The sequence below is a fragment of the Vulpes vulpes genome, chromosome 10 (assembly GCF_048418805.1).
Source record: "Vulpes vulpes isolate BD-2025 chromosome 10, VulVul3, whole genome shotgun sequence".
In the NCBI taxonomy this organism is placed as follows: Eukaryota; Metazoa; Chordata; class Mammalia; order Carnivora; family Canidae; genus Vulpes; species Vulpes vulpes.
Window position 1 is genome coordinate 10,474,520 of NC_132789.1, and position 19,346 is coordinate 10,493,865.

At 47.0% G+C, this 19,346-nt stretch overlaps 1 protein-coding gene across 12 annotated transcripts in view; it reads left to right on the forward strand.

The window, feature by feature from the left end:
• Positions 1-19,346, forward strand: part of RPH3A (rabphilin 3A) — a 273,026-nt gene that overhangs the window by 242,503 nt on the left and 11,177 nt on the right. For all 12 annotated transcript variants that reach the window (XM_072722872.1, XM_072722866.1, XM_072722874.1 and 9 more), the window contains 7 exons: positions 2,262-2,348; positions 4,017-4,079; positions 5,290-5,529; positions 7,395-7,474; positions 9,963-10,037; positions 11,498-11,607; positions 15,892-16,018. In XM_072722872.1, coding sequence (XP_072578973.1) covers positions 2,262-2,348; positions 4,017-4,079; positions 5,290-5,529; positions 7,395-7,474; positions 9,963-10,037; positions 11,498-11,607; positions 15,892-16,018 — 782 coding nt within the window. The remainder of the gene's footprint in view (positions 1-2,261; positions 2,349-4,016; positions 4,080-5,289; positions 5,530-7,394; positions 7,475-9,962; positions 10,038-11,497; positions 11,608-15,891; positions 16,019-19,346) is intronic.

Consider the following 19,346-nt stretch of genomic DNA (forward strand, 5'->3'; position numbering starts at 1 on the left):
ATTGCAACCCTTCCTGGTCTGCTGGAGCCCAGATGCCCTTGCAGTGTAATAAAAGGCTCAGTCATGCTGGCAGCCCTCAGTGATGAGCCAGACTGAACCCCAGAGGGAATTCCATCAGGAGCGCAGAGGATGACTTGCAACTCAGGCCCCAGATCTTTTACAAGAATCAAGTCAGCTCTGCATTTCCCATTCAGTAATCCCAGCACCTCCCTGTGCCCTCCTTCTCTGCAGATCTGGGACCTGGAGTTAGTACTGTGGAATAAGCCAAAATCATCCCAACTTTTCTTTAGGGTACAGAGGTCATCTGGGCATCAATATCCCTTTCATGTTGACACGCCCAAACACCAAGTCCAAAGGCCACCTGTGCCATGGAGCTGTCCCCTTCCCCCCAGCCAAAGACCCCCTCTTGCCTCCATCCCCCATGATGTTACTTATTTGCCTATATGGCCATTTCAGTTCAGTGTCAAGGGCACAAATGCCAGGATAGGCTGTGTGGGGTCAGATCTCAGCTTTACCACCTACCAACTGTGCATTCCCATTACAGATCAAGACCAGGCTTTCGTTTATTATAAAATTGGAAGAATGACAGTAATTGGTCTTATCTCATGGGGTTGCTCTAAGGATTAAGTAGCTGAAACCTCACAGTGGTACTTGTAAAGATCTTGGGACAGAGTCTGGCATGCCTTGAGGGCCCAGTGTGCACGATTGTTCACTTCCTACCTCCTGGAGCAAGTATAACATAATAACTAAGGACAGGGATTCTGGAGTCATAAACTTGGTCGGAGGTCCTAGCTGCTTCTGAGCTATGTGACCTCGGGCACACTTAACTTCCATTTTCTCAACTGCAAAATGGGGACCATAATACCACACATGACATCACGTTGTAAGGGTTCCATGACGTGATGCTCACTCACGGCCTGGTACATTTGAAGCACTCAGTGGATTTTGGCTATTACTCCTATTTTATAAGCTTATTATTTCAGTGTTTGTCTCCTTCCTCTGTGGGGGCCATGAACTCTTGGAGGAATTAAGATGGATTTTGTCCATCTTTGCCTAGAGATTGGCACTTGGTAGTTATTCAATGAACACTTGTCGAATGAGTGAGTGAATGAATGAATGAATGAACAATGACCCAAATGAACAAATCACAGTGCTACCACAGGACCCTGGGACGAGACAAAAGGTTTGGTAAACCCCCAGCCAGAAGTGGCAAAGCACCTTCTGTCATTAACATTCAAGCATCTCTGCAGTGACAAAGAGCTGAATTCAGGAAAGGTGGGATCCAGCCCAGTGACATGAGAGAGGATGGGGCTTTCTTCCAGGAATGTCATACCTTCTATATGCCAGGAATTGCTGTGTATATTATCCCATTTGATCCCCCAGAAGCTGTGCAGGAGACAGTAGCACCTAATGGTCTCAGGCAGACTCTGGAGACCAAATGCCTGAATTCAAACCCTGGCTCTGCCGCTAACCAGTCAGGAGATATTAAGTGAGCTACTTAGCCCTTTGTGCTCAGCTTCCCCATTTGGAAAAAGGAGATAATCCAGCACCCATTTCATGAGGTATAGAGATTAAATAAATTCTTATATGTAGAGTCCCTGAAAGATGGCACATGGTAAGCATTAAATAGCTGTTAACTCATTATTACCCAGTAGAGAGAGTTGTTGCCTCCTTGAGACATCTGAGATTCAGAGAGGGTGAATGACTAGCCTAAAGTCACACAGCTTATACAAGAAGCCGAACACAGAGCTAGGTCCATGTGAAGACAGAGACCAGATTCAATAATAATATTTAGCATTTACTCCATGCCAGACACTGTTCTGTGCCCTTTTCCTGTATTGTATCATAGCATCTCCACCACAACCCTGGGAAGTAGGTACTTTTATCCCCATTTCCCAGATGAGGAGATTGATGCTCAGAGAGGACGGGTCACTTGTGCAAGGTCACACAGGTGGAGGCAACATCACAAAACCTTCACTTTTCGACACCTGTGTTGCCACGAGTTGCCACTCTGACCTGCTCAGGGCATCTGAATGTTGCACAGAGAGAAGGCACCAAGGGGAGGAGGGGTTCTGGAGGAGCTGAGAGTGTCGGGGGCCTGCATTTAGTTCAAACCCAGAAGGCATTACCTCGTGCCCACTGAGCAGCTGCAGGCTTCGTCCTGCTTCCATTCTGTGTGTGCATGTGTATGTGCGTGTGCATGCATGCACATGTGTGCAAGCATGGAACATGACAACTGTCTCCTTTCCTTTCCCCTTCAGGTTTGCGACGGGCCAACTCTGTGCAGGCCTCCAGACCTGCACCCGCCTCCATGCAGAGCCCAGCACCTCCTCAGCCCGGGCAGCCAGGTACCTGCAGCCCTAACTGTCACTCAGCTGTGGCCCCAATGCCTCCTGTCCTTGTCTGCAGAGCCTACCCGGGCTTTCTGCAAAGCCATAGCCACCACCAAACTCTCGGCACTTCAAAGATCTGAGAATGAAGCATCCTCTGGGCAGGTGGGGAAGCCAGGCAAGGGTGAGACAGGAGCAACTGACCCTCATTGCCAGGGCTTCTTCGTCCATCATTGTCCCACCTCGGCACTGTCACTCCCTCTCACAGACCTTACCTCATGCACCTGCCACCTGCGCTCTTACTCCTTAACATGTTTCTTCAAATGGATTCACTTGAAAAAATCCAGCCAAGAAAACTTGCTATCACAGACTCTCTCTCAAGGAAGTGTGGAGGACAGATGCTTCCAGAACAGCAGTGCGAGAGTCAGGAAGAAATGGTGACCAAAGAGATGAGTAATATGGAAAAACCTGTGCAAATATGGATTGCACAAAACAATAGAAATAATGCCACTCGGAAGTTAGAATTTTGTTATTTTAGAGAGAAACCTGTAATAATGGCATAAATGAGAAACCAGTATTCCATACCCTAAAGACACCAAGAGTTTACTAGGGCTGCCGTAACAAAGTACCAAACACTGAGTGGCCTAAAAGAATGGATATTTATAGTCTCACAGTTCTGGAGGCCAAATGTCTAAAATCAAGGTGCTGGCGGGGAGAGACTCTGCTCCATGCCTCTCTCCCAGCTCCCCGTGGCCCACACCTTCCTTGGCTGGTCGGTGACATTCCCCCTGTGTCTTCACATTGTCTTCCTTCTACGTATGTCTCTCTCCGGGTCCAAATTCCTCCTTTTTTTTATAAGGACATAGTCGTATGGCATTAGGGCCCACTCTGATAATCTCATCTTTCCTTGGTCATCTACAAAAATGCTCTTTCCAAATAAGGCCATATTCATAGGCACAGGTGGAGGGGATTAGAACTTCGGCATCCTCTGGAGAATACAATTCAACCCATTGCAGTGGGTAATTATAAAAATTACTGTAGTGAAATAAAGCAGTGCAGTGAGATTCTCAGTATACTGGCCTGCTGAAGGTGCTGAGCCCAGGCTTGTTCTTTTCTGCTCAAAAGGGAAATTTAAAAAGTTAGAGAGGAGTTAGAGGGAAGTAGCACTTGAATGAGACGGTCCCATGATGGAGCAGGCACTGGGACAGGCAGTGGGAACTGAAGTCACTTTCTCACTGTGTGGTTGAATGTTATTTCATGCCCCCTCCCTGTGGCTCTCCCCTGCATCCCGTGCTTTGGGAAATGTAGTTGTAAAGAATCCACTGAACCAGTAATGACCCCATAGCCGTGGTGGACTCAAGGCATAAACTTGCCTATCACCTCACAAACAATTCTTACTCCGTTCGTTCATCAACTTCGTAACAGCCTAGGGGGTAGGTACAGCATCCCCCTGTCACAGAGGAGGAAACTGAGACCCAGGAAGGAAGCACAGAAGTTTGAACCCGGGTCTTTCTGACCCCAGAAGCCCGCAGTGGGGCCATTCCTGCAGCCCTGGCTAGCTCTGCCCATCACCTGCTGCCCCCAGGCCTGTGTCTACACCCCTGAAATCGGGGGTGGGGGGTTAGGGAAGAACACCCAAGTGATGCCACCTTCTCTGCTCCAGCTGTCTCTCTTTTCCCCATTCAGGGTCTCCAGGAGGCAGCAAACCCAGCCCAGGGCCGGCAGGACGCTTTCCAGATCAGAGACCAGGCAAGTGTTTCCTTCTTCCTGTATCTGTCCAGTGAGTACCCCTTTCCCACTTCCTGGGTGGGAGAGAGAAGGGGCTGCCAGAGCTTTGCCCCCTCTGTACCCAGAGACCCATCTGATGAGCCCAAAGGGGCCTCCCTAATTCCAAAACTCTAGATAGTCCTAAGGTTAGATAGATAGAAACGGACAACACAGATGGTAGTTAAGAACACAGATGGCCTGGATTCAAATCCTGGCTCTTTCACTTCCCAGCTGTTGGATCACTTCCCAGCTATCAAGTCACTTAACTTCCCTGAGCCTCTGTTTCCTTATCTCTGAAATGGGAATAACCTCAAGAATCGATGGGAGGATTACACAGAGTAAGGCATATAAGACCTTAGCACATGGCTTGGGATAGATTAAGATCACACTAAGAGGGGACAGCTGGGTGGCTCAGTGGTTGAGCATCTGCCTTCGGTTCAGGGCGTGATCCTGGGGTCCTGGGATCGATTCCCTGCTTCTCCCTCTGCCTGTGTCTCTGTGTCTCTCATGAATAGATTATAAAATCTTTAAAAGAAAAAAGATCATATTAAGTGACAGTGATTCTTCCATATGAAGTACATGCATCGTCATCAGTTACTAGAGCTACAGCTTATTCATTACTTTCTAGCTCACTTCTATACACGTAGTAGATAATTTTAAAGAGATAATAGCTACTGCCCTTTGAGTGCCCTCAGGTATTATAATTCCCATTTTACAGATGAAGAAACTGAGGCTTAAAGCCATTAAGGAGCTTGTCCCAGGTCACATAGCAGAGATTCAAACCCAGGCTGTCTGGCTGCAGAGCCCACACCACTGATCAGTACCCCCATGAGGTGTGTTTCGCCTGCATCTGAATCAGCTCCTGGGACTTGTTATAAGACATGGACTCCAAGGCCCCGTGGCACTGCCTGCTGAGTCTGGGCGGGGCCTGAGAACCTGCATTTTTGCAAGCTTCCCTAGGGTGATTTTGACAAAGGCAGCATTCTGAGAACCAGTGAATAACATGGTGTGCCTCTTTCTCCCCGTCAGCTGGTTGTGGTGATCCTCCGTGGCTGGGCTCGGGTGGGTGTGGTACAAGGCTTTTTGAGCACTGGGTATACAGTAGGTGGTCATCACTAATGGTCATGCTGCAGCAGTCACTGCTGTCATGACACAGAGATTCTTTCCTGCCCTCTCCCCTTCTCCCCTACAGAGGTGGCTCCTGGAGACCCTGGCTATGCCGGGGCCACTGCCCCGCTCCGGGAGGAGAGAACAGGGGGAGTTGGGGGCTACTCAGCACCTGGACCCAGGGAGGACCGAGCAGGCCCCCCACCGGGCCCTTATTCCCAAGCGTCTGCTGCTGCTCCCCAGCCTGCCGTGGCCCCTGCCCGCCAGCCCCCACCCCCAGAGGAGGAGGATGACGAAGCCAACAGCTACGATTCGGATGAAGCAAGTAGGTGGCACTGACAGGAAGAGGGTCTGGGGAGAGTCACTCCAGGGTGTCATCCCCGGGGAGAGAGGAACAGCTCCCCCCAATATGCCAAGCCTAATAAACATATTGGCAAGTTATAAAGATACCAATTTGTGTTACTAAATTCACAAAATAGCATCAGCTTTCTAAAGAATAGGTGCTATGTATGTTTTATGGTGATAAAAAAATACGTAACGTCAAAGTTACCATCTAAATCATTTTGAAGAGTACGATTCGACTGCATTCGCAATGTTCAGATGTTCAGTTTGGTGGATCCTCAACGAGGCAAGCGAGTACCACATGACCCAGCATTTCACTTCTATGTATATATACATATGTATTTTAATAGCCTCCAAACTCTTCTAAAAGTAATTTCTTAACCATAATTTTAAAATTCCTAGACATTTCCTCCTGCATCCATCCCTTCAGTGACTTGTAAAGTGCCTGTTCTGGGCTTCGCCCACTCACACCCAAAGTCCTAAGAACACACACACACACACACACACACACACACACACCACTGACACTTATCCTGGGTGTGTCTGAGCAGTAGGGGAGAGCTGGGGTCGCCTTTGTGAACTGGAGGGAGACACGGATGGATCCAATACGTGTTGTGGGGCTGGGGGCATTCCAGGAGCTCCTGGTCAGGTGGACAGACGGGACACATACAGGGGAAGTGAACCCATAGTTATAAGCAGTGGCACGGCTTTGGCCCATTATGTCACCTCTCCTCGATGTAAAATGGGAAGCGAATACTGCCTCCCACACACAGCTGAGGGGAGGGTACACTGAGTACTCCTGGGAAAGTGCTTCATAAACCTGCAATCGTTATTATTATGCGGTGCTAAACACCACAAGAGAGATTATGATGATGTACTATGCACATCAGAGGTACTAATGACCAATACCTGCTGAGTACTTACTTTGTGCCCACCTTTCTGCCCTTCTGCACACTGGTACTCCTGAGCAGCATCCACTGCTCCTTCCTCCTGTGTAAATGTCCCCTCACTGACCTGCCAAGCCTAGATGATCCCTCCCGCTTGTATCTGTTCCTATTACGTCTGCCCCTGGTGATTTATAACAAACCTATCACTGTATTCAACTATGTACTATTCACTCAACTCTATAGTTAACAAGTATTTTATTAAGCACATACTATGTACCCCCAAACAATCCCAGATACTAGGGACACCATGGCAAAAAAACAAAACAAGAAGAAAAAGAAAAACAGCCAAAATGAGTGAGCTAGTGGAACTAACACTCTAGTGGATAGAAATAGTTAACCCACCAATGAGTTCACTTCAAATGGAGATAGCACAACAAGGAGGAAATAAAATTGGGCAATGAGCATGATCGTGGCTGCTTTAGGAGTGATGAGCAGGGAGGGCTTCTCTGAGGAGGTGATATTTAAGCTGAGATGTGAATAATGGGAAGCCGCCAGCCATGTGAGGATCTAGAGGGGGAGAGAATGCCAGGCAGAGGCAAGAGCAAATGCTGTTATTCCTTTAGCAAATAAGTGAGCACCGACTATGTGCCCAGCGCTATGCCCAGTGAGGACACAGCAGTGAATGAGACAGTCACAGCCCTTGCCCTCATGGGGCTCTCCGTCTAGCCGGTCAGAAGTCATTAACTAAGCAATTACATACATGATTGACTGATCACAGGTGTGCTGAGGGCTCCGAAGTAGAGGAGGGTCCACCAGGATGGGGTGTCCAGAGCAGGGACCGAGGCTTCCCCTCTGTAGGCTCAATGCCCAGACCAGACTGGGCACATGGTTAAGCGCTCAGGAGATGTTTGTTGAATGACTGCACGAATGTTCCCTTGGTTCCTGCCTCTGCCCCCTCCAGCCACCCTGGGTGCCCTGGAGTTCAGTCTTCTCTACGACCAGGACAACAGCTCCCTGAACTGCACCATCATAAAAGCCAAGGTAAGCCAGGAGCCAGGGCTGGGGACCACTTGGGATGCTCTGGCATTTCTAGGCTGCTTGGGGATGATGTGGGTTACCAGGCCTGTCAATCTGTGACAGTGACGGTAATGAGAAAGGGGCAGGAATTAGCCATGGACCCTTCCTTTGGAGGACTTCCTTGAGGGGTGATCCCAAGGGGGTTTCACTGAGCTGTAGCTGCCTCCTGGGAGTGGAGGCAGCCAGGCTCCAAGGGCAGAGCAGAAGTCTGCCCAGCCCCAACCACAGCCCCTGGAGGGGACTGAAACGGGTGCTGTCCGGACAGCGATGACAGCCTGACTTGACGGTTGACATGCCCACCGAATAGCTCCTTCTGCTCATGGGACTGTCAAGCTGGAGCGGCAGTGGGAAGCGGGGAGCCCACTACCGCAGAGACAAGGACATCTCCCTGCTGCGGGGCTGGGGGGTGTGGAGCCAGCTTAGCTCCAGAGCCCGAGGAGAACTGGATGATGCCGGGGCGATCCCAGAAACTAACTGGAGATTCCCCCGCCACACACCCAGCCCATGTGGAAGCATGAGCAAGGCCCAGGAAGCAGGCTTCCTGGGTTCAAATACTAGCTCCCTTGCTCCCCAGCTGTGTGATTTGGGGAAAGTTACTTAACCTCTCCAAGCCTCAGTGTGCCATTTGTAAATCCAGGATGATAATGTGCCTCTCCCAGAGGGACGACTGGGTATGACATGTAAGGCAGCCACACATTCCCATTTGCCCAGGACAGTCCCTAGCCATGCCCATGAGCTGGCCGGAATAATTAAAAACTCCCAGTTTGGATGATAAGCGAGGCCAATGCTTAGCACAACTCCTAGGTTAGACACCCCAGGCCCGTCTTCGGCAGGTTTTACTGAGCACCTGTTTTGTGTTAGTCACTGTAGCAAGCGCCTACGTGCTGCAGCAGCACGGTGAGGTGAGCACATTCATGACCTTCATCCATCTTCCTGGGAACCTCGTAGGTAGGGATCATTTATCGGCCCTGTTATACAAAATGGGAAACTGAGTCTCGGGGAAAGCCAGAGGCCACACGGCTGGTAGGGATAGCGCTGGATTTGCATCCAGATGGAAAGGTCCCACTCCGTGCCCATCCATCCATCCCCTCCCTCAGCTCCGAAATGGGGGAGAGCCACTCCATTACACCCCCTCGAGACAGGACTACAGAAAACTCGCATGCACCCTTGGGCTGAGCAGGTGACAGAGAGGAGACGAGTGTGTAAGATGTTCGGCTGTGGCAGTAACTTTGTTTAGCTGGCATGAGCAGACCCCAAGCAAAGATGCTCTCATTCAGATTTCAAAAGCAATAGTGTCTGCCCATTCACAACCTGGCAATCCCAATAGTCATTCCGGAGAGGTTCACTGAAGATCTGCTTTGTGCGGGGCACTGCCTGAACGCTGGTGAGCCCGGAGTGAGCGAGGACTGGCCCTGCCCACGCCGGGGACATGGCCCAGAAGCAGTGGCTGCGTGTTCCCTGGTGTTATACACCTTCTGGGGCTTTCCACGGATGATTTACTTAATCTTTGCAGGTTCTGTCGTCATTCCCATCTTACAGAGAGGTTAAGTGACTCGCCCAGATCACGTAGCCAGGAAGTGGCAGGGCTAGGGATTTGAACCAGTGTAGCCCAGCTCAAGAGCCTGGGCTCTTACCCACGAGGCTACTCTGCCAGCTTTCCCCCTTGGGCCCCACTCTGCAGCACCCTTTCCCTGCTGCCCATAATGTGGGATTAGTGCTGTGAGAAGGAACAGTGGGAGCCTAGAGGCAGGACACCTGTCCAGCCCTGGGATAGGTAGAGGGACAGAGTATGTTTGGGCCCCAGGAATTTGCTCATATTAACATATTAATTGAATTCCTATCCCAGACAAACTCCCTTCCCCCGACAGTGTCTCACTTGAACTTCATTCAGGCTCTGGGAGAGGTGGCAGTGGGTAGACATTGTGATCCCCATTTTATGGATGGAAAAACTGAAGTCTCAGAAATGAGTGCAGGGGCCAGGGCCAGAACTCAGACCCCCTTTCCCCAGCTTCTCCTTCTCTCTCTCTCTCATCCTTCTTGTTCTGGAACATCTCTTTCCATGCTAGGAATAACAGTCCAGCCTTGATTCAGCAATCACTGTGTGCCAGGTTCTGTACCCAGCACTTTACGGGTATAACCATGTTTAGTCTTACCACTCCATGAAGCAAATACTATTATCCTTTTTGACAGATGAGGAAAATGAGTCTCAGAGAGGTTAAGGAACTTGCCTAAAGTCACACAGCTGGCAAGTGACATGGCCAGGCTCCAAACCCTGTCTGCCTGATTCCAGCATTTTTTCTAAAATACTCCATTTCCCTTCTCTGTCTTCAGAAGAGGAAGCACACGGGTGGACCGAGGGGCAGGACAGATGCCAGGGGCTGTGCCTATTGCCTCTGACAGTTGAGCGCCAGGCCCTCCCAAGGCCCTCAGGCTGTTGCCTTTTCTCTTGCAGGGACTGAAGCCCATGGACTCCAATGGCTTGGCTGATCCCTACGTTAAGCTGCATCTCCTGCCAGGAGCTAGCAAGGTACCATATGGCCTGGGCCTCTCGGCAGGCTGGACACATGGGCCCTGGCAGGCACCCAAGGTTCCCAGCTCAGAGCCTAAAATAGCCCCCTTATCTGGCCCCAAATTCCCCTCCTTCCTGAGTGGCAAAATCCTTGCAAGGGGTGAGGGGTAGTGGAGAGTTACTCTCCCTCAAGGGACAGGCGCTCTGCCCATTTCTCCAATCCAGAAATATGGGATTCAGGGAGCTGACGAAGGCCAGGATAGAGGCAGGAACCCCTATTATGCCATCCGTCTGCTCAGATAGCTTCAGGGGCTCCCCAGTGTTGACCGTGGCCCCCCTCCCCCACTCACTTTATGTCCCAAATCTTTCTCATCTCTCAATAGAAATGAATAACTCTCTCCAGGCTGTAGTGCTAAGCACTTAAGAAAATGTTCTGTTACCGAGTGAAAATACACCACTGTCCCACCCACCATTCCCTCTCCTTCCAGCTCGCTCACCTGCATGTCACTACTTTGCTCTGGGGAAGGACGATGGAACTAATTCTCCTCTCTTTGATTTGACCCACTCAGAGCCCAGGGCTAGAGATGAAGGGGGACTTTCTTGGATTTTATTTTCTGCTTTGTTGTGTTCATTGGACATGCATGTCCTAAAAAACAAGGACAGCTGTACACTTGGTTGCATGATCTTGGAGAAATGGCTGTTAAAAATCTCTGCAAGTATGAAATGCCCCATAACACAAAGAGTACACACATGCGTGCGTTCACACACACAGTCTCTCACTCTTTGTTTGGATCAAGAAAGGAGAGTCCCTCACCTGGCCATGGCCAAACTGTGAAGTGTTTGGCCACTATTCATTCTAACTCCCCACTGACTTTGCTTTTCCTCAAGACTCTCTTCTTTGCTCACTTCTGAGTCCAAGCTTTCTTTGCCAAAGTGTCCAGTGAGCCATTTACATGTTAGTACGAATTAGATTTGTCACCAGGCCACTTCTTCTGGATATAGTGTATTTTTAGCTGTCTTTCTTAGAGTAAAATGAAAGCCTCGTCCCCTGAGGACTTTCAGGCATGAAGGATGCTATTTCGTAACACAGAAGAAACTATTTCAATACCTCCCAGAAACTGTTTCTTCACTGCCTATAAGTGGGTGACTCTTTATTTCTGCCTTTCTAGCCTATAAATTGTATTTTTTTCATCAAAGGAGGATGTCTCTGCTTTTTAATATAAAGTTCAAAGAGAGGGCTCAGCACATGGAGGGAGGGGTGGCCCAGTGTCCAGCATAGATGATGGTCATAGCCAGCATTGGGGACCCTCCACTAAGAGAAAGCATACATGGGGAGCAACTGAGCCCCCGGACACTTGTGAGAGGAGTAGACTATTACATCACCCACCCACCCGCCCCAAGTCAACCCAAAGGATGGATGGGGCTGCAGGGCTGGCTCTCTACCAAGGCAGCTGTCTGTGCATCTCTCTGGGCTCTAGTCCAACAAGCTTCGTACAAAAACCCTGCGGAACACCCGGAACCCTGTCTGGAATGAGACCCTTGTCTATCATGGCATCACAGATGAGGACATGCAGAGGAAGACCCTCAGGTACTTGCTGGGCGGGGGGCAGAGAGGAGGCCAAAGCTGGGCAGATTGAGATGTGCAGCTGCCAGAGGAGGCCGCTCTTTAAAACATACCTGCATAGTTTTTCTTTCTTTCTTTCTTCTACAAAAATTGTGTATGTTTCCAGTAGAAACTTTTGAACATACAGATACACAAAAATCTTAACATCTTGGTGTCTGGACGTTCAGGTTGCGTGTGTATGTATTTGTGTGTGTGCATTTACATAGGTGTGCAAAAGATTCTTATAAAATTAAGCATTTCTAAAAATGGACCATTCTAATAATTAATCAGCCTCCCTTAACAATATATCGATGCCATTTTATATTCTCCTATAGTGTTTTGTTAAACTTCATTTTTAATTATGTAATGAGTAAATACATTTTTCTTGTAAAAAATAATAGAAAAGGCAAAGCTTCTTTTAAACGTTTTCCACAGGGGTGCCTGAGTGGCTCAGGCTGTGGAGTGTCTGCCTTTGGCCCAGGTCATGATCTCAGGGTCCTGGGATCCAGCCCAGGCATCGGGCTCCCTGATCAATGCAGAGTTTGCTTCTCTCTCTCCCTCCGCCCCTCCCGCAGCTCTCTCTCTCTCCTGCTCTCTCTCCCAAATAAATAAAATATTTTTTAAAAAAATTTAAAAAGATAAATGTTAGTCTCCTCCACCAGTCTGGGGTGAGTGAGTGACTACATGCATATTCCTACTACTTTGAGTGTGTGCATATTCCTATTACTGTTTACAACGCAAAAAGTATCACACTGTATAGATCTGGAACTTTTCTCTTAATGATATCTCTTGGAGTTGTAACCATGGGAAAATATTTAGATCTGCCTAATATTTGACTGCTTCAGAGTGTCACGCAGAAAGGTTTATCCCAGATTTTTAAAAATGTTTTATAATGAAATATTACAAATATAAAAGTGTAAACATAATAAAACAAACATCCACAAACTCAATACTCAGTCTTTCAGAGAATCTTAATATTTTTCTCTATGTACTTTGGCTTTTTAAATTGTTATTTTCAAGAAAGAAAGCATTTCATATGCAGAACTGAAGCCTCTCTTGAATACCCTCTCCCCCCTTTTCTCCCTTCCTCTTCTGGGCTAAACACCATACTGAAATGTATGGGAGTCATTCCCAAGGGTGTTTCAGCTACATGATTATGTATCAATAAACAATGATGGTATTGTCTGGCATGGTTTTAAAATTTTTAAGGATTATTTATTTATTTGAAAGAGAGAAAGAGTGGTGGGGAGGGACAGAGGGAGAAGGAGAATCTCGAGCAGACCCCTCTCTGAGTAGGGTGCCTGACATAGGGCTTGATCTCACAACCCAGAGATCAGGACCTGAGCTGAAATCAGGAGACACTTGACCAACTGAGCCACCCAGGAACCCCAGGCGTGTTTTTAAACTTTATGTAAATGTTTATCAGTTGATTCAGGCAGTGCCCAGTGGAAGGACATTTAGTTTTTTTCCAGCTTCTCTGTTTCACAAAGTTGCAACAAGCATCCATGTGTATATACTAGTGTTTCCTTAGGATAGAAGCTAAAGGGGAACATTTGTTGGATGATAGTACATGTTTGTTTTTTTACAAGTCATACAAACTGCTTTTTAAATTGGCTCCTCCATGTACATTCCCACCCACTACACCATAATTCTAAGTAAACATTTTTATTGCAGGGTAACATCCATTTAGAAAAATACACACATAAAAACTCTACAGATTGATGAGTTTTTGCAAAGTGAACATACTGGGATCTGAGAACAGAACATTCCCAGTCTACAGACACCCTACCCCGGTGCCATCCCTCTAGTGAGGACCTTCCCCTCGGGGTGTTCACTATCTAACTTCTAAGGGACAAATGAACTCAGTCTGGTTTTGTTCGTTACATAAATGGAATGGTAGAGCATGACTCTTTTGTGTCTGTCTTCTTTCACTTAATATTGTATTTGATACTTGCCCAAGTTGTGTGTAGCTGTAGATTGTTGATTCTTATCACTCTATTTTTTTTAGGATTTATTCATTTATTTGAGAGAGAGAGAGCGAGCGAGCACTGGGGTGAGAGGGACAAAGGATGAGGGAGGGAAAGAATCCCAAGCAAACTCCTTGCTGAGCACAGAACCCAATGCGGGGCTTGATCCCATGACCTCAAGATCATGACCTGAGCCATCAAGAATTGGACACTCAACAAACTGAGCCATTGAGACACCCCATCTTATCACTCTGTAGTATCCGATTGTGCAATTATACCACAGTTTTATTTGTTCATTCTACTGTTAATGGACATTTGGTTGGTTTTCATTTGGAGGCTATTTTAATAGTACTGCTAGGAACATTCTAGTGATACTGTATTATGCATGCTTTTCTTTCTAGGAGTGTAAAGGTTGAATCATAGTGTATATATATATGTTCAGCTTTAATAGAAACTGACAATTTTCCATAGCAGTTATAGCACTTGACACTCCTCCCAGCAATGTACAAGAGTCCCAGTTCCTCCACAACCTCATCAATACTTTTTCATTTTGGCTTTTCCAGCAGGTGTATAGTGGTGTTGCATTTTGGTTCTGCCTTTCCCTGTTGACTAATCACAACACTATTTTCCATATATACAGTTACATTTTTATGGTTATTTCATGATTTTCTTAAGTAATTTCCCCTTATAGAATACATACATTATTTCTGCTTTTTCACAACTAGAAACATAAAGGGGATAATCATCTTTGTTAAATATTTTTACACTTCTTATGTCTTTGAGATAAATTCCTAGAACTGGCATTGTTGGTTCAAAAATGATGTTTATTAAGTCTTTGGAGGCACACTGATTGCCCTGCAGAGGGAGGGGATTGGCTACGTGCTCACCAGCCAAGTAGAGACAACTTTCTGACCCTCTAACACTTCAAACATCGTTCAATAAATGTTGATGGTCAAGGGGGAAGATAACATTAAGTCCCTGCCTGTCCCCTAGACTGCCAGGAGGACACATCTTTCCTTCCCTTTGGTGTATGTCAGACTGAATTATGTTGTGACTAGTCCTTTTGGCTTCCTGAGGGACCTTTCCATGACCTGCCCTTTCTCTGTGTGCCTCTCTTCTACTCAGTGCTGTGCAGAGTAGATAACAAAGGGAAATATAGTGTTTGAGGATTCACAGAGACCTGGATTCAAATCCTGATTCTGTTCCTTACCAGGGAAAAAGTATTCAGCCTCTCTGGGCTCCAGTCTCCTCTTTAAAGTGAGAAACCCAGATGTTTGCATGGAGGACAAATTAAAAAAGGAGAGGTTAACTAAGCTCCTGGCCTAACTTTGCAAAAGATGATGCTCTAATGGCCATAAAGTATTCCTTAATCACCGGGGAACTATAAATTAAAACTACAGTGAGATACTATTGCTCACTCAGAAAGACTAATTATAATTAAAGACTGACAAAGTCAAAGTTAGCAAAAATGCTTGAGCTGTTGGTGGGGTCTAATTGGTAGAACCACTCTGGAAAACTGTTTAGAAGTTTCTACTGAAGCTAAACTGTGTAGCTGTGACTCAGCATTTCCATCCCTAAGATACACATAGAAATATATCCATGTACATACAAAAAGATTCAGATGTGGATATTCTATGGCAGCTTTATTTCTAATAGTTCAAAGCTAGAAATAGGCCAAAACTAAATGCCCATAAGTAGCAGAAGTATTATGGTATAGTTACACAATGGAATACTATACAGCAGTGAAAAGGACAAATTACTAAAGACATGGATGAAGCTCACTGACGTAATGCTGAACAGAAGAAACCAAGCATAAAAGAAGACATACTACCTCGTTTTATTTATGTGAGGGTCCAAAACAAGATAATATGAATCTTGCCAGAGGCCAAGATAGTGGTTATCTTTAAGATAAAGATATGGGGTCATGACTAGACCAAGAGGGTCTTCCCAGAGGCCAGAGGCCAAGATAGTGGTTATCTTTAAGATAAAGATATGGGGTCATGACTAGACCAGGAGGGTCTTCCAGGAGCCAGAATGTTCTACATCCTGATCTGGATGGTGGTGACATCAGTGTATGGATACGCAAAAATTCAGCAGGCTATAAATTTAAGATTTGGGCACATTGCTGCTTATAAGTTACACTGTAATAAAGAAGAAACAAAGTACCTGGCGTAGTGCTTGAAACTGAAATGTTCCTGTGCACATTACGCATGCCCTGCCAGTATCAATCATAGCCCTTGGTATACAGTAGTTGCTCAATATAAGCTCTTCATTCTCTCCCCACCCCTTATGTTGATCGCAGGATCTCTGTCTGTGATGAGGACAAATTTGGCCATAACGAGTTTATCGGTGAGACCAGATTTTCACTCAAGAAACTGAAGCCCAACCAGAAAAAGAACTTCAATATCTGTCTGGAGCGAGTGATCCCAGTGAGTGCCTTTACCCAGAGGGTGTGATGGGGAAGAAGGGTTGGGGGGCTGGGGCCTTCCTCTGGGCCTGTGAAGGGAGTGATAGATCGGCAGGGGGCCTGACAGTAGAGGTGGGAGGGAGAGCTCAGGTCAGAACATGGGGGTTGCATCCCAGCCCTACCTTTTACTAACCCTGTGCCAGCATCACTTCTCTGACATCAGAGTCCTCCTGGGTGAACCTGGGAAGGGCCATGTGGTGTGGCAGTGTGGCCTGCCTGGGTTCAAAGCCTGGCTCTACCACTTTCCTGCTCCCTGGTCTTGGCCAAGGGTCTGAACTCTTCTGAGCTTCGGTTTTTCTTGTCTACAAAATGGGTGTTATAACAGGATTTGTGCCAGAGGAGGGTCGTATGAAAGATATAATCAGAACAGAACCTAGTGTATAATAAGGACTCATAAATTAACTGTTGTTATCAGAGAAAATAGTTCTGCCTTGCTCACTTTTGTCCATCGTGAATTCATAAAGCACCATGCAGGTCCACAGGGAGCCAGACTCCCTGGATCTGAATCTCAGGCCCTGCCACTTATAATCTGAGCCAAATTATTTAACCTCTCTAGGCCTTAGTTCTCTCGCTTGTCAGATGGAATAATGTAGACACCAACTTCTTAGAGTCTTCTAAGGATAAATGTGGGAGTACAGATAAAGCACTGAAGCTGTAACTGCTAGGTGGGGTGCTCGCCTTTTGGGAAAGAACAGGAACCAAACCAAAGCTCTCCAATTGAGCTGTACCTCAAAATCAACTGGATAATTGTATTTTGATTTTTTTATAGTTTAATGTATTTTTTTAAAATTTTTATTTATTTATTTATTTATTTATTTATTTATTTATTTATGGTAGTCACACACACACACAGAGAGAGAGAGAGAGAGAGAGGCAGAGACACAGGCAGAGGGAGAAGCAGGCTCCATGCACCGGGAGCTCGATGTGGGATTCGATCCCGGGTCTCCAGGATCGCGCCCTGGGCCAAAGGCAGGCGCTAAACCGCTGCGCCACCCAGGGATCCCAGTTTAATGTATTTTAATAGCAGACTTGCAGGAACAGCACAAGAGACAGACAACATTAAAAACATGTATTTGCATGTAGGACAACTCAGAAAAGTACAGTGAATGTCTAGTCACTGGAATCTACTGTATGATAAAAATATCACAAACACCAATTAGCTGCCATCAATAAGAAATCTACTTGTTTAAAATAATAAAATAAAATAAATTCCAAATGCTGGCATTGTCTAGAAAAATATAACAGATTTATTTATCACCATTATAAAGTTGAACCTACTAAAAGGTATTTACTGGAACTGACATGCATTCATGCTTTAAGTCCCCACATTTGTTAAAAATTCACACACATGGAAGAAAAAACATCTGACATTCTGAACTACTGATAACAGGAAGAAATTTTTTTTTTAAAAGAATTAAGTGTTTTCCATCATAGTGGAATCTTAAGCATGTTCTTCATGTGGTGGCGTGCCAGCTGGATGTCTTTTGGCACAGTGGTTACACGTTTGGCATGGAGAGCCCACAGACTGGTGTCTTTAGAAAGATCCAGCAGGTAGGCTCCCTTGCTTCCTACAAAGCACCCATAGCCACACTCTGGAAGCACAGATCTCTTTTGAGGTCCTGCACAATTTCCCACACCAGACGCTGGAAAGGAAGTTTGTGAATCAGAAGTTCAGTGGATTTCTGATAATGTCTAATTTCACGGAGGGCCACGGAGCCAGGCCTGTAACGATGAGGTTTCTTTATCCCTTCCGTAGAGGGTGAGGTCTTATGAGTGGCTTTTGTAGCCAGTTGCTTCCTCTGTGCTTTACCACTGGCCGATTTGTGGGCAGTACGAGCCACGGCCCAGAGACCTCCTTACTTCCCCTCCTTCTCCATGGCTGGAGCTCAGCAGGCCAGAGACGGTGCTGGTGCTGGTGCTGGTGTCAGCAAGCCGTGGTGGCTGCCGACACAGTTCTCAACTGAAGATTTTTAAACGAGAGCTTTACAAACTAAGATTTGTGGGGATCTCCCTGGAGATCCTGACTTAGTGAGATAGGGTAGGACTCACCAATCTGTATTTTTAGGGATAATCCAATATGCCCCTTTTACATACAGGCCAGCGTGGGCCCAGAGAGGCCAGTAAGCTGGCAAGGTCATACCACAAGTCAGTGGCTGTGCTCTCCAGCACCAGCCAGAGCCCAGCTCCCTTGCAACCACCAGGGCTCCTGCTCCCCCTGGGCAGCGGGCCAGCTCCCCATGGGAACACTGTCAGGGGGCAGGAGGGGAAATCCTGCAGCATCCTCCCACCAGATGGCCAGCCCAGGGATAGAATATCTGTATGCCACACCGTATTTGTGTAGCACAAGCTAAAGAACAAGACACTACAAGGCAAATTACAAAGAGCTATTTACACCATACCCCAGGCTCCAAATAAATCATCAAGAGTGAAGCATTTCCTCTGGGCCTTTGCCTGTAACAGTTGTTTCTTCCAGCGCCCCCTTCCACCCCTCAGTCCATGAGTCAAGTTGGTCAGGACAGTGGCCAGGCCCCCATCTGGGTTGTCAGCTCCTGAGTCTGCCCATCTTGCTATGGGGGTGCAGCCAGCCCCAAAGGCACAAAGGTGGCAGGGCAGGCAGAGACCCGGAGCAGCCATGAGACCCTGCTGCTCATCTCTTTTGCTCTTTGCCCTTAACCTTCCCATCACCAACTCTGCCCACCAAGGGCAGGGGCCTCATAAGTGCTATGTCCTCTTATTCTGGATCCTTGTCCTCATCCCTAAAGTGGGGAGTTTGGATTTAGTCACTGCTTTTCACATAGTGTTTGTGAAAATGTACATGAGCCATTTCTCACAATTACAGAATCCCTAGAATCCCCCAGAGCCCTAGAATCCCCCAAAAAGAACTTAGGAGCCATAGGGGAAGAAGTAGCTGGTGGCTCAGACCCAAGATCCCTGGGCCACTTCTACCAGAACAGATGAAATCTTATCCATTTTATGTATAAGGCACTCTGCCACTTGTTGGCTGTGTGACCTTGGGCAAGTGGCTTACCCACCCTGATCCTCAGTCTCCTCATCTGTAAAATGGGTTAGTAATACATCCTAGGTCATAGGCTGGTGTGCATTAACATGGTGTGTCAAATGGTCAACGTTATATAAACTTTACCTAAAAGGGGAAAAACTGGAGGGCCACAGAAGCTTGGAGAATCCACCCTCATGGCTCTGGATGTTAATGGAAGGGTGAGGGTTTTCTGGTCCTTCTTATGTAGGGAGATGAGCCTCATAAACTCATGTTATCTTTCCTTTCTGTTTCC